The following is a 15,736-nucleotide window of genomic DNA, read 5'->3' as shown; positions in this document are numbered from 1 at the left end:
AGAGGACAACAGTGAGAGTAAGATAAGAATTTGAAACAAAAGTTATTTCTTAAATACAAAATCATTTTATGCTCATTAATGCACAGCCAAAGATAGAATGCCAATTCTATTTCATAATCAAAATTATTATTCAGACTCAATGAAACAAATGATTCTGAAACATAGACCTCTTTAAACGTACTTTCATATTTATTCAATCAATAATCTATTTAAAATGTCATGCCAGATATACTTATATAATATGCATCATTTTGCAAAATAATACCTATATTTTTATACAAAATTAATACCTGTCTAAAGCTTCAGCCACCAGGGGAGTCAGAACAACATCAACAGTTCCTTTTACTTCAACTATGGCTGTTGTCTTGGTTTGGGAGACTGGTTGATCCAGAGTCCATTCTTCTGTTAAGGTTTCATCATCTGTGTTGTCAACAACTTTCTTTTCCAAAGGAGTATATGGGGTGCTATACAGTTCAGTAAGTAAAACATATATTAAAACGATTATAAATAGAAACCAGTAGTTCCTTAAGATGAGGGGATGTTTATATTTAAATAAAAATTTCATAAACTTAGAATTGGTATTTTTTTTCCCAAACATTTACCAAAGACAGGCCAAAAGAACTATAATATAAATTGATCAAATATGGTTAATACATCACAAAGATAAAATAGTTTTGATGTGTTTACTTGATCACTTGTTCCAACATAAAAAAAATACAAAACTGACTTCATTAGTCCCAAATTCTGACCTTTTTGCAAAGCATATTTGGTAAATAAATACATTTGGTACTAAATAAATAAAACACTGATTGCTTATAAATGTACCTAACACCATATCAAAAAACTATACCATGTTGGCAAATTTATTTTTAATTTTTATTTTTGATGATTACATGCTTGGTCAGGGTGGGAAGGAACGAGAGTTAGGAAAAAGTGGGTAAAATCGTTATTTCCAAATTTTCTGTTTCTTCTTGACTCTGCAGGAAGGGGAGAAATAAAGGGTGGAGCCACACCCAGCCTCTCAAATATTCCAGTAACCAGGGATGGGGAATAGCTACCTGACATCAACCCAGGGTCCCATTATGGGGCATGTTTCGAGGGTTCTGAACAAGTAGTTTGGATAGTTCTGAAATGCTGTCAATTTCACCAAGGGTAAGGCAACCCTCCCAGTGTGCATTGGCTGACACAGTTGACCTCAAGTCTCCATTCACCCAGATCTTTGTTGTCATCGTTTGCTAGGGAAGTTGTACAATTTGCTCTGTTCTCCTTCCTCTGCCATGGTACCAACCTGGCTGCCATATTCTCCATGTGCATCAGGATCTGTGTCCACTGCTCCCCCTTTTTAACTTGCAGGCAGGCCCAAGGATACAGGCCAGCCAACAAAAAACAAAAGCCCTGCTGAATCCCCCACCCTCAGATCTCAAGAACCTGGCAGCACCCTTGTAGGTGGGCCCAAGAATCCAGGCTCAAAAGGCTAATTTATTCTTAAATGTCTATGCATAGTAAAGAATGACTATTGCCCAGAACTATGCCCATCCCATAATCAAGAAAGACAAGATTTTTAAACTTTAAATGTATATGGACTTTACTTACTTTGATGTTGATCCTGAAAACTGCATGCCTCGGTCTAGCAAAGAATTAGCTGTAAGCCCCTGTTTGATAACCTAGAATATAAAACATTCCTTACAGTTTCCAATTTTAGTATTGTCAAAGTTATCGTATCAAACAATATTTGCAAATATCCCAATTACCTTATAATCAGAATTTCACACAATCACATATATTAAAGAATATCACAGGAAATACTCAATTGGCAATTCCAGCAAGTTAGTGAGGGATAAGCAATGAGAATAAAGTACTAAAACGAAAATGTAAAACCATATGTTTCAGATGCCTATCTTTCAAATGTTTGTCAAACTGAACTTCTCCCAAGAAAATTTTAGGCTTTTCCTAGCATATCCATTTTAAAGTAGCAAAGAAACCTAGAGAAACATTAAACTATAGGAAACTCCAGAATGATCATTGAAAAATAATAAATAACCATGGCACTCTAAACTGAATCTTTATAAATGCTAGTAGATTTTTAGGATTAATGGTTTTCTTACTTCCAATGTTCTACTTCCGAAATTGTATAATAAGGATAGAATTCTTCATTTTCTCAAAAAATTTGCCCACCTAGAGAAACTTGCCTAATCAAACTAAAAATTATTTAAAATACCAAAATAACTTTATCCTTTCAGGTACCATTATACAAAGTAATTGCTATTTGCTTTCATAGAAAATTCATATAAACTTATTTCAACATGGAATAATTAGAACATCTTATAACCTCAATATGGGTAATTTATCTTGAGTAAGAAAACAAAAAACTACAACCATCTCTAATGCTTCTTTTAATATATGTTATCAAGTTTATCTCTACACAAACACTCAACTCCATTTATCACACTTCCACCATCGGCAACTATTATCTTTAATCCAAGTCCATTATCTCATGTATACATTGTACTAGCCGTCTAGATCACCACTTAAGTTCCTTCTTTGCCTATTGCTAACTCAATTTTACTTTGGGAATAAAAACATACCCATGCTACTACATACCAGGCATGTCCCTCCTCCGTTTTTCTCTATCCAACATATTTTTTATTTTCATAAGTCTCAATTTGTAACCATATGTTTACCTGAATGTTTAATTTCTTTCACTTAGTAAACTGTAAGCTGTATATTTGCTTCCCTCACCACTGTGTATCAAACATCTGACAGAGAGTGGTGTATATTATTTAAATTAAAAATGATTAATGAAGTTTTATAGACACTTTTGATTAGTAATTGGTATACAAGTATTATAAATTATATAAATTACTGAACATTATTATACGTATGAGTTTTTACACTTTAATATCAAACTTTTTCTTGTAATTTATAATTTTAAAGAGTTTTCATGTTGGCTATTGCCAGGAAATTTATTTTGAGATATTTTTACCTGCATTTTAAAAAGGCCATTTATGGAAAATATTATAGGTATGGGCAATTACCAAATTCATCCTAAATTGTAGGAAGTCAAATGTCAAATGAGTGGAACTCAATTTGCCTGGAAGCTTTCACTGATTAGAAAAAGCAACTTAGCAAAAATATTTTTAAAGTTTTATTTTTAAGATACAGATGAATTCATAGAAATTTGGTTCCAATCTTAGGATGGGATAGACTATGTGCTGCTTAGATCAACATGACAATAATCAGAACTTGAACCACTCACTCTACTTGCTTATACTGATAATACTCCATAGCCCCGAACTTAAATGTCATAAATGAAGCTGTGTCTTTTAAAAGTCTGCCTGAGCAAAAGTAATTTTTATGACAAAGCCTAAAATGTCTATTTTACTAAGTAACTGTATCAGTGGAAATTAATGACTTAATACCTTAAAAGTTGGAACAGAGAGTTGTTCAAAGGACGACGAACTTTCTTCACTAGTTGGTGTGTCCAGATCAAGGGGTCTATGCAATGAGGACTTGGAGGTTCTTTTGTTGGTTGGATGCTTAACTGACCAATTAATAACCTGGAACTGAGTAAGGTAAGTCTGATAACAACTCATCATGGGTTGTTGAGAAGTAATCTGTTCACTCTCTACTACTTTCTCACCTTCTACAACATACAGATGTTCTATAACATCTTCTTCTCCACCTAATGCAGAAACAAATGAAGCCTGGGAAGGATGAGTTTTAAATGGCACAGTTCGGGGATCAGGAATGCTTTCTCCATGGCCAGTAAGTGGTCCTTCCACACTATGATATATGGAACCCCTGCTATAGTCAACCTGCTGAGCTTGCTTTTTCTTCTTTTTTCTGCCTGGGTAAGTTCCAGGGCCTTCATCACTGCTAATGGGCTCAAATTCCTCAGCTGCAGAGAAGTAGGCTTCACTATCAGCCATTGACATGCTGGAATCCATTGATCGATACTGATGAAATGAATTAGAGTCAGCAGATGGTGTGTATGGAAATGAGCCAAAACTTCTCCTCTGCTTTGGAGAGTCCAGTACATTCTCATCACTCCGGGAGACATCACTACTGAACTGCACTCCAACTGTAACAGGTTGCTTGTCCCCATAAAAAGCAGCAGTAAGACTCTTAGTGCTTCCAAGTCGGGTGGAACACACAGAAGGCTGTCGTTTCAGGGGAGATCTAAGAGGAGATTGACCGACTGATTTTTCTTGAGTATTAGGAGATACAGGACTGTTTCCTGAGATTTCTGTAGGAACACTAAGAAAGAAAGCAAAATTGTTACCAATTTCTGTACATCACAGAATTAACTCTTAGCAAAAAGATATTTCAGTACTTTTAATAATTTATTTTACAAATAAAATTGCAAACTTTTCAGTGATATACATTTAAAGAAGCAGAATAGAACAGTATGTGTTCATACCTCCCATACAGTTCCAAAAATATTTGAAGCTGATCAAACTAAAATTACAGAAACCTAGAGAACAACCTTGTTTGAATAATTCATGGACACCAATGCACGTAAAGTTCCTTTGCATATACTTTAACAATTCCAACAAAATATACCATGGGCAGTTGACTAAGGGAGAAAGATTGAAGGAGAGGAAAAAGTCATGAAAACCACAATATTTCTGACTTTAGCAACTGGTATTAGTACCAATGACTGAGGCAAAATAAGGTGAAAATTGCAGGAATGAGGTAACTTGTTATTCCTCAATCTTGAGTTCTCCATGAATCCAAATAGAAATACAAACTAGATGGCTAAGCTTGTAAGGAGAAAGATTTTGGCTGGAGTTTAACACATATGTTAGCTGAAGATCATAACAAAAATGAGCAGTTGTTTGGACTATTCCACTAGATTGGAAGGATAATATCAGAATGTTAGGAAGCGCTTACTCTCAGTGGTAGGACACTAGTTATTTTATTTACACATTTCTGTATTTTCATATTAGGTACAGTGAATATTTATGTATTACCCTTAAAACATAGTTCAAGATATGTTCACACATGAGAAAAAAGCTTACTGAAGTGAGGGAACATGGAGAAAAAAGTTCTTGCAACTATCATTCTATTACAGTCAAGTTTCAAAAACTAGCTGAATACTGACCTTGAAGGGCCATCTTCTCTTTTGGCGCCATGCAAGAACTCTTTTTGAACCAAATGGTCATCAGCAACAGAAGAGGGACTTTCCTTTTCGCCAGCCAATAAAGGCTGAGCAGCACTAGAACTGCTGTTCTCTTCCGAAGAAGAGGATGAACTATGAGATCGTAGTGGGACTTGAAGACTAAGATGCTGCGTTTTTCTCTCTGCTTCTACGCCAACTGACTTGTTTTCCCATTCTTTCCTCTTCATGCCATTCATGTTACCTAAACAAAAGAGTGGATTAACCTAACATTAAAAACTCAAAGGTTATTTACATATATATGTAAAAAAGACAATTCCGTTTTCAACTATACTCACCTGAAAAAAGTACAAGTATCTACATCCCTAGTAGTAAGTACAGTACTATGGAAAGATATCTACACAGGTATGAATCCAGAGTTCACAGGCAGCTCACTTTTTCAATAAATTAAAAATTTTTAAACTCATGGAAAACTTCACATAGCACCAAGAATATCTAGTATCTTTTACTCAGATTTACTTATTTTAAAATTTTGCTACATTTGTTCTGAAAGTTCACTAAGACTGTATTTTTAATTTACTAATGTTAATTTCAAAACCTAAAACAATGTCTGGAACACAGAAATCACGCAACAAATAATTCTGCAAGTAAATAAACAAAGACTTCATAGCCAGAGTGGAGAAAAACTGTCAGAGCCTGTTACGTGTTACATAAATGGGGAATTGAACAACATAATAAAAAACAGAGTTCGGGCCCGGCATGGTGGCGCAAGTGGTTAAGGTCCTCGCCTTGCACGCCCGGGATCCCATATGGGCGCCGGTTCTTTCCCGGCAGCCCCGCTTCCCTTCCAGCTCCCTGCCGGTGGCCCGGGAAAGCAGTCGAGGATGGCCCAAGCTTTGGGAACCTGCTCCCGCGTGGGAGACCTGGAAGAGGCTCCTGGCTTTGGATCAGCATAGCATCGGCAATTGCGCTCACTTGGGGAGTGAATCATTGGACGAAAGTTCTTCCTCTCTGTCTCTCCTCTCTGTATATCCGCCTCTCCAATAAAAATAAAATAAATCAAATAAATCTTAAAAAAAAAAAACAGAGTTCTATAGTTGTCTAGGTAGGCAGCTAAGTAGGTGAGTTAGTAAATAAATAAATAAATCTTGCTCAATTTCTCCTTTCAATTATTCAGATGCTATCCAAGAAAAAGAAACCTGCTAATAGGAAAAAACCATTTCCCTTATGAACATAATTCTAGTTGGGACTCACAGGTAAGAAAGTTCAATAACTTATAATATTTACTTCTAGAACCACAAACATAAAACAACAAAAGTCAAAAGATAAATAGTTTTGATTCACTTCCAATAGGAGCATTCCAAATAGATCCTAATTCTACCAATGTGCTTATTTTGATTGTGTCTGGGATACTGTACATCTACATTCACTGCTTGAAAGACTCAGCATTCAGGGCCCAGTGCGATGGCTCAGGGGCTAAATCCTTGCTTTCTACACGCCAGGATCCCATATGAGTGCCGGTTCACATCATGGCTGCTCCATTTCCATCAAGCCCCCTGCTTGTGGTGGGAAAGCAGTTGAGCATGGCCCAAAGCCATGGGACCCTGCTCCTGTGTGGGAGACCTGGAAGAAGCTTCTGGCTCCTGGCTTCAGAATGGCTTAGCTCTGGCCATTGCAGCTATTTGGGGAGTGAACCAGTGGTCAGAAGGTCTTTCTCTGTTTCTTCTTTTTTCTCTAAAATCTACCTTTTGAGTAAAAATAAAATGAAAAAGAAAGGTTCCACAATGAGAAACTCAGCTATGAATGCTGAGGAAAATTCCAATTTCCTCTGGGCAAGAAGCTTACGGTAATTTAACACTCATTACTGACAGATTCCCCAAGAGGTTTGAAGATTCTCCATTATACATTGTAAGAACTGGTTTTGCCTGGTCAACTGTTACAAACGTAATTTACTACTATCCTCCTTTCATATTTTTGTAAGTTTCCTACAGGTTTCTTCCTTGAGTTTGAGACAGCTGTCTTCCTAATCAGTGTCTACTGAAGTACAGTAGAAACAACACGAATGTGACTTCAATGGCTCTGATTCCAACTTCTCAATCAGCCTTGGGCACTCACTTGCAATGATAATAATTAGTTTCCTTATTGTAAAATAGGGCTAATAGTCACCTCACCTGGTGGCGCATATATTAGACCAGACAATTCTACTGTAAACCACTGAAAATGAAGACTTATTCAACGAAAAAAAAAAGTAATCTTGTAAGTAGTGTACGTAGTTCATCTGCTACCTTCCTTCTTACACTTACAGCACAGCAATTTAAGCAATAAATATATTATTGAACTTAAATTGCAGGAAAGCACACAGAAAACAGTCAAAGGGAAATTCATTTTGAAGTTTTCAGAGAAAGCTTACGAAAAGTTTCAAAACTGAATACACTTTAGACCATCAGTAACTGCTCATACTACACAAGTGTTTCATAGAGCTATCCTAAACATTCTAAACAAAAGCCCTATTTTCCCTCTTGACAAGTTAAACTGTAGCAATAAGGTAAATACTTGAAAAAAAGCAGTTGGTAAAAAAGGTAACAGTATAAATATTAATATTTACTATTAAAATTATAAATAAGTTTTGCTAAAAAGAAGCTGGCAAGACAACTGTTATCTTAAAGTACAGCTCTGTATAAGTATATATGGAAGACAGATTACAGAAAAATAAGGAAATAAGTAGAATAAGCTATATTGGGGAGGCCAACCATGTCCATAAGAGGCAATCTGAACAGTATACATAATTTGGCCATGGTAATTCTGAAAATCATCAAAAGTCGTACTTGTCTTTAGTCAAGTCATCTGCAAAACAAAGGCAGATTATACTAAACCCTAGCCATAAGCCTATTCAAAAATCAGCTGAGAAAAATATTGAATTTCTCTCAGAATGGTATAGGAACAAAGACAGTAAACAAAAAATCAGCAAAAGTGACAACATAACATATCTTATTACCATCTATAATTTTGGGAATCTCTTTAGTAACAATCCATTCTCCGGGTTGTAGCAGAGACTGTCCGTAGTACATATCAGACTCAGCACTTGTGCTTGAAAATGCAGAGCTACTGGAAGGTGTCAATTCTTCAAGTTTGAAGAAATCAAGGCCAATTACTGTGCCACCAAAGAACCTGCAGCCACCAAGACAACCACACTTGTTTCTACACCTTTTATTCTTCAAGGTATCATCTGGCCACAAAAACCACAACCTAGACAGATCCAAAACAAAGCAAAGAAACATTAAAAACTCATTATTAAGTAAAAATATGGAGTAAAAACTTAAAACAATCATTAATGTTTTCAAAAGGCAAACATTAAAGCTTATTTCTACCACAGTTTATGTTATAATTATCTTTGCTTTCAGAAAAAATAAGCCTAATAAATGTGATGGAAGTAAGCAGGAGCACTAACAATATAGAGACAGCTTATATTAAAAAGCCTAAAAAGCAAGCATATGAATGCTGTTTTAAAGCAGCAGTGAACACTCTTAGAGAACTAGGATTTTAAATCATTAATCAAAACACTGACAAAACAATCAGTATAGATTATGATTAACAAGTAACTCATTAGTTTTCATTAAGACCAATTTTACACTATAAATTCAATATCACACCAAAATATTACAAATTAAGGATAGGAAATTATTCTCTGAAAAACTAAAATAATGTTTCTTTAAAAAAAATCCAGGTCCATTCACCTCTAATAAGATTAAGGCATTAAGAATATATGCAGACTTCTTCAGATTCAGATAGTGTAAGTATTCTATCCTACATATAAAATTATGTTACACAAAACTGACACATCTTTTCTTAAATAAAATTACCTCACACTATCAATTTGTACATTAAATTAAAGGGTAATGACTGAATACAGCATTTTGGTGTCTTTTTGATGGTGTATTATTTTCTTAGAAGTATCTTTATAACATTTTCAATCACACAGGCAGTTCCTTAGGATGAAAGTTTAATTAAACAAGTAAAATTTATCAGAGTAAGTACAGAATAGTTTCAAGTGTCAGAAAAATACACCTAAAGTTCTAGAAAGATAAAAAAACAACATTTTATGTGATGGAGTTCAGACCATTATTTTTCTTTTCTTAAAAGTGTCCATATTTTTAAAGATTTGTTTATTTTTACTGCAAAGTCAGATATACAGAGAGGAGAAATGGAGAAGATTTTCCATCTGATGAATCACTCCCCAAGTGGCTGCAATGGACTGAGCTTTGAGCCAATCTGAAGCCAGGAGCCAGGAACTTCTTCCAGGCCTCCCACAGGGGTGCAGGGTCTCAAGGCTTTGGGCCATCCTTGACTGCTTTCCCAGGCCACAAGCAGGCAACTAGATGGGAAGCAGGCCTGCTGGGATTAGAACTGATGCCCATATAAGATCCTGGTGTGTTCAAGATGAGGAATTTAGCCCCTAGGCCACTGTGCCAGGCCCATAATATCCATATTTTTAGAATAAGCATATATTAACTATGTAATGGGGAAACTGTGGATGACAAAAGACAAAGCAGCACTTTAAAAGGAAATGATTCAGTGGCGAGCGTGATGGCATAGAAGGTAAAGTTGTCCCCTGTAACATTGGCATCCAAGACAAGCACTGCTTCTAATCCCAGCTGCTCCACTTCCAATCATGCTCCTGATAAAGCAAGGGAAGTTGGTTCAAGTGCTCAAATGCCTGCATAGACCCACACAGGAGACCTGGAAGAGGTTCCTGGTTCTTGTCTTCCCACTGGCACAGCTCTGGTGGTTGTGATCATTTGTGGAGTAAACCAGTAGATGAAAAACATCTGTTAACTCTGCCTTTCAAATAAATAAATAACTAGACCTTTAAAAGAAAGAATGAAAAGTAAATAGGGAATTATTTAGTAAGGGGCCTTAGTAGGATTTTAAAAGGTAGATAAGAGTATGTCTTTAGAACTCATGGAAATAACTATATAAGAATTCCTAGTCCTCCTTGTGTTTTCCCAAGTTCACAAAAGGAGGAGTTTTGTAAGTCACATGGTGAAATAATGAAATAGAAGTACAGTGACAGAATGCAAAATGTTATTTGCGGAACAACTAACAAATTTAACTTCACTGTAGACAGATAGCATGGCTTCAGAAACATATTAACAGAAACTATTTCCAGCAACTACACTATAACGAGATATGATACCTGATGAATTTACTTAAATTCTACCCATAACAAAAGAATTTGCTCTGCAAGTACCTAGTAATTTATCAAAACCTGACACAATGCCATTCTTAAAATTTTAACTTACCTCTTAGTTCTAGCATCATGAGTTTCTAAGAAATGTCTCTGTGCCTCGTGTTTAGAATGATGATCAGCAGCTAAAGCAATATCAACAGTGATGAGTCCGAGATTGGCTGACCCAGCTTCCAGCCAAAAGGCCCTCCGTAGTACTGCAGGTTGAAGTCCAACCCTACAACTATTCACTTGCTCAATATATTGTCTCACTTGAAAATCTTGAATTGCAGCACTTATTCCTTCTCCAACCGTTTGATTGTGGAGATTACAGTTTGCAACTCGAATTATACCCATCTGAAAATGAATGAAGAGAAGCAGAAAAAAACTATGATTTCAGTAGCTTCACCTGAAGTAAAAAAGGGGTAATAATTTTAAAAGAATGAAAACTAAGTGAAAGAAAGAAAGGGTGGACTAAGGGAAAGAAACAAAACAACAACAAAAAAGGAAATGGAAATTATAACAAAAGAATACAATGTAATGCCAGAATAAAAAGACATGCAGTGATCAAAAAGAGAAAAAAGTTTAAATTCAAAGGAAAACATAATGAAAGACCCAGACACTCAAAATGAAATCTTTTAAAATTACTAACAGTCTACATCCCTGACATAAAAAGCAACCTACAAGTTTATACTCGAAACAAAAAGCCATTTTATATTCAGTTACATTAAAAACAAGTGTTGAAGGTATGCACTAAAAATACTGACGAGAGGGACAGGCATGGTAAAGCAGGTAAAAGGATCACTCAGGACACCAGCATATCGCACCACAGTGACTAGGACCTAGTCTGGCCCTTACTTTTGAGCTAATTTCCTGCTACTGTGCATCCAGGGTAGCAGCAGTAGCTCCAATACTTTGTTTCCTGCCACCCACACAGTAGACCAGATGGACTTCCAGGCTCCCAGCTTTGGTTTGGCCCAGGCCACTGTTGTTGAAGGTGTTTAGGGAGCAGAACAGCAAAAGGAACATGTTTCTGTCACTCTGTCACTGTGCCTTTCAAGTAACTACACATTAATAATACCTAACAGAATATAAAGGAGTTAAAACTGGAAAGTTAAATTCGAAAGTTTTGTGACACTCTGGGATATGACCAGTTACAAATATATGCTGTATTTCAGGAAATGAAGATTTAATTAACAAAGAGAGAGAGAAATAGATATTTAGGCCAAGAAAAATACTAGTGCTTACCTTTATATTTGTAGCACAACCATGTTCTACAATATAAATATCAGCTCCATCTACTGCTAACCGAGTCATAGTGTATTTCAAATCATCTGAAGTTGGACAAGGTCCAGGAATAGAGCTCAACTAAAACAAATAAAAAGGAGTACAGATTTAATTCACCACTATCAATCATTTTCTGTACTTAAGTAAATCTCAAGTAAGCAGAATTCTGGCAATCCATGTTTTGCAATAACAAATGAAATACTCAGCAACTAAAGTACTGACACCTAGAGAAACTCATAAAAAGCATGTGCTATTATTATTCAAGTAGAGCAAATGGCAAATCTAACAAATATACATGAGAGCAATTAAAAATGTTCACAGAAAAATGAAATTAAAAGATAAGCTCATTTTGATGGAAAAAAGTTTTGAAATCCATGATTCGTTTTCTCACATTATGTGGCTTTCATTGTTTTGAAGACTCCATTGTGTTTGGGTTTCAAATTTTATGCACCAAAATAAATGTATCTTTCAATTCCATATCCACATTTTTTTTCAAATATCTTTGTCCAACTTCCTACACAATCTTAAAAAGAATAATAATTAACCTACCAAAACAGTGTCACAGCTTTACAAGGAATTGTACAAGAATTTAGACCTACAAAATTCTCTTCTGATTACTACACACATACAGAAACAAATATATCAACTATAAGTTTATGCTGATATCTGTTGGCAATGCCCTCATCACTGTCCACCCTGAGCAGAGCGAAGGGACCAGGGTTACAAAAAAGACAACAAACACTGGGTCATTCTTGTAAAGAGAATGTCGTTTATTTGAAGTTGGCCTGCCTCTTTTATAGTCTGCCTAGTTCCTCCCAGTACTTTCCCAATGCTCAAGCAACTCCTAAGCTCCCCCGGGGGGCATATTAAAAAGGGGGAAGCAGAGAAAAGGGAGCTTGCGGTCAAGTCAGGAGCTAAATGTGTCAGGCCAAGATTGCCCATCCTGTAACCCCTAGAGAAACAAGCTAAGCTGTGGAGTTAACCCTTGGGAGATATCTACAACAATACACACAAACCTAATTTTTACTCCTAAAATAGACTTGCTAGCGTTTACGGTAAAAGAAATTGTACATATCATCAATTTCAATGGTTTCTTGAATAGGGTGTAAGTGCTCAACAGTGGCAAAGTGAGGATTAGGAATAGGTGTTGAAACTAGAGACAATGGATATGGTTATATATTTCTACCAGGGAAAAACAGACCTCAACAAATGAATCTGAAGTGACAGAAGTAGATCAGTAATCACCTGGGATTGGAGTTGACTGCAAGGGGACATAAAGGAATTTTCTATGGTAAAATGGCCCATTATCTTCACTGGTGGTAACAGTTACAAATGTGTACATCCCAATTGTCACAACTCAAGCTATATGACTTTAAAAGGGCAATTTATTGTATGCAAATTATGCCCCAAAAAAGTTTATTTGGAAAACTTAGGGTTGATATTGAGGTACCACTTGTAGTTTAACTCCCACATCCCACATTGGAGTGCCTACATCAAAGCTGCTACTCCACTTCCCATAGGGCTTCCTGCTAACGCACACATTAGGATACAGCTGGTTATGTCTTTTTCACTTGGGCCTCTGCTACCTACATGAGACACAAATGAAGATCCAGTCTCCCGGCTTTGGACTGGCCCAGCTCTGGTTGTTGTAGGCATTAGGTGAATAAACCAGCAAATGGAAAATCTCCCTCTGTCTCTGTATCACTCTTTATCCCTGCATATCAAATAAACACATCTTTCAACAAATGCTAAAAATCATTGTAACATAAAAGCTTTCAGCTGGAAAAAAGGCAGGGACATCTAACAACATGGTGAACTATCTGAAAGAAATTTAACTGCCTGACATATGACTAAGGGACTAATTCCCTTGGCCTGCTATGTGTTTATAAGAAGAAAATAATTCTGTCACAAATTATAGCTTTTCTCTGTTTTGTCAATGAACAAGATTTGGTAACAGGCTGTTATGGACATAACAAAAATTAAGATAAGTCACTTTCAATTCACAGTAAGAAGACAGCAAACGTAATTAGCACAGCAGAAGAAAAGGAAAAAAGGAAAGGCATATAGGAAATGATAAAGAAAAAAAATTACTAGCAGTTATCTTTGTAGAATTAGGAGTATCTGTTTCTTCCTTTTAGAAATTGTCATGCCATTCAGACTTTCTGAAACAAGCATACTTCTAACATGGAAAAACATGCATATACCCCCTCAGATTCCCAAGACAAAATATTTACTGTACAATAACACTCTTTTTCATAGCCATTGCACATGGTTTGGGGATTATCATCTATATTTTATAAACTGGCAAAGGCAATGAACTCAGTGTAAGCACTGCAATGATATAAGAAGAGCATAATAGTACCTGAAGTCAAGAAATCTGGCAAATATCCCACTATGGCTGAGTACATTACAGAACAGGAATGTTCCAGACTATCTATAAACTGTATCATATTATCTCTGTTTCAATTTCTTAAACCTCTGACATAAATATACAACTATATCCCAAATCAGTTTACACAGTAAAATACTAAGACATGAACTTCAACAATAAAAATGTAAAAGATACAGCTTCTGCAATATTTCTAGTTATGAATAAGCATGTTTTAAAAAATTACCTCATAGTCTAAATAACTAGCTAGGAATTTGCACACATTTATTAATTTAAAAAAGAAGCTGAACAGTATTGTTTCCTTTGTGACTAAATATATTTTAAAGACAATACCTCATATTTCTAATTTTTAAAAATCTCATATATGTTGCCAATAGGTCTGTTAACATACCTTAGATTCACAGAATCGGCGATCAATCCCATGCTGACAAATTACTACTGATTTTGGTCTTTCCAGTTCATATTCCCGACAAACAACATGAAAAACAAATGTCTGTCCCCATTCCAAGAGGCATGCTAGCTGCAGATAATCAGTGACAGGTTTATAGCAGTTAGTATTCTAAATGGTGTTCAGAATTCTAAAGCTTATGAACAACATCGTAACAAACGCCAATGCTAGGACGTGCTACTCTATCATGTCCTTGCTAGCCAATGACTTTTCCACTCAGACATTATTTATAATCTTGTGTTATTTCTCTTTGTGAATGACAAAATGCAAAATGGTCCCAGTTATTCCCCTTACAATAAGCTTCCTAACAAAGTGCCAGGAAAGGTAGCAGACGATAAGCCAAGAACTTGAGCCACAATCATATGGGAGACTGAGAAAGTTTCTGCCTTGAGACAAATCCAGCCCCTCCTATCAAGTCCACTTGGGGACTGAACCAGCAGATGGTAAATTTGCTTTTCCATCTCTCACTGTGCCTTTTGCAAAAAATCAATCTTAGAAAAGAAAAAAAAAGAAAACTGATTTCAACTGAAAATTTCTTTCAGCTGCTTTTTTAAAAAAAAATTTTTTTTAAACTGTTTATATAAAAGTTAGAGCTACAGAAATAGGAGATACAGAGAAGGAGAAAGATTTTCCAACTGCCAGTTCACTCCCCAAATAGCTGCCAAGCCAGGGCTGTTCTAGGATAAAGCCAACAGCTTCAATTGACCCTGTCACGGCTCACACACTTAGGCCACCCTCCATTGCTTTTCTAGGTCACTAGCAGAGAGATGGACTGTAAGTGGAGCAGATAGGCCACAAATTGGCCCAATAAGGCAACAGTTTTACCTGCTTAATCATAATACCAGCCACCATTTCAATACCTTCCAAAGCTACTTTTTTTTTCCAGGTTATATCTTTCCTCTCATGTAGGTTCACTGAAATCCTTTGCATACAAAAGTACCTAAAATAATCTCACAATAAATAAAGTCCAACATAAAATCTATTAATACTGAGCTATAATTTTAAAAACTAGATATTTAAGAACAAAGCAAAGAAAGCATATATCAATTCTTCAAATTCTGAGTTAAACTTAATTGCATAATTAATTGCATAATTAGGGTTCTTTATAATAAACATTGAGGATGTATACATGTGACATCAACCCCTTCCAAAGAAAAACATAGTTTGAACCAGAAAACATAATTTAACCCATTAAAACATACAAAAATGCAATAAACATCGAAGTATTTGTGCATTCATGAACAATGTAAGAAACAGTGATGCAAGATT

General features: G+C 35.7%; 1 protein-coding gene across 3 annotated transcripts in view; it reads right to left on the bottom strand.

The window, feature by feature from the left end:
- Nucleotides 1–15,736, bottom strand: part of KIAA1109 (KIAA1109 ortholog) — a 182,002-nt gene that overhangs the window by 102,930 nt on the left and 63,336 nt on the right. For all 3 annotated transcript variants that reach the window (XM_040967356.1, XM_040967357.1, XM_040967358.1), the window contains exons 24-31: nt 14,411–14,539; nt 11,592–11,711; nt 10,420–10,700; nt 8,115–8,365; nt 5,105–5,363; nt 3,420–4,257; nt 1,594–1,664; nt 291–464 (exon numbers count right to left, since the gene is read on the bottom strand). In XM_040967356.1, coding sequence (XP_040823290.1) covers nt 291–464; nt 1,594–1,664; nt 3,420–4,257; nt 5,105–5,363; nt 8,115–8,365; nt 10,420–10,700; nt 11,592–11,711; nt 14,411–14,539 — 2,123 coding nt within the window. The remainder of the gene's footprint in view (nt 1–290; nt 465–1,593; nt 1,665–3,419; nt 4,258–5,104; nt 5,364–8,114; nt 8,366–10,419; nt 10,701–11,591; nt 11,712–14,410; nt 14,540–15,736) is intronic.

This window comes from Ochotona curzoniae, unplaced genomic scaffold (assembly GCF_017591425.1).
Source record: "Ochotona curzoniae isolate NIBS_2020 unplaced genomic scaffold, NIBS_Ocur_1.0 scaffold_4506, whole genome shotgun sequence".
In the NCBI taxonomy this organism is placed as follows: Eukaryota; Metazoa; Chordata; class Mammalia; order Lagomorpha; family Ochotonidae; genus Ochotona; species Ochotona curzoniae.
Note: the sequence above shows the minus strand (reverse complement) of the source record. Positions and strands in the feature narration are given on the sequence as shown.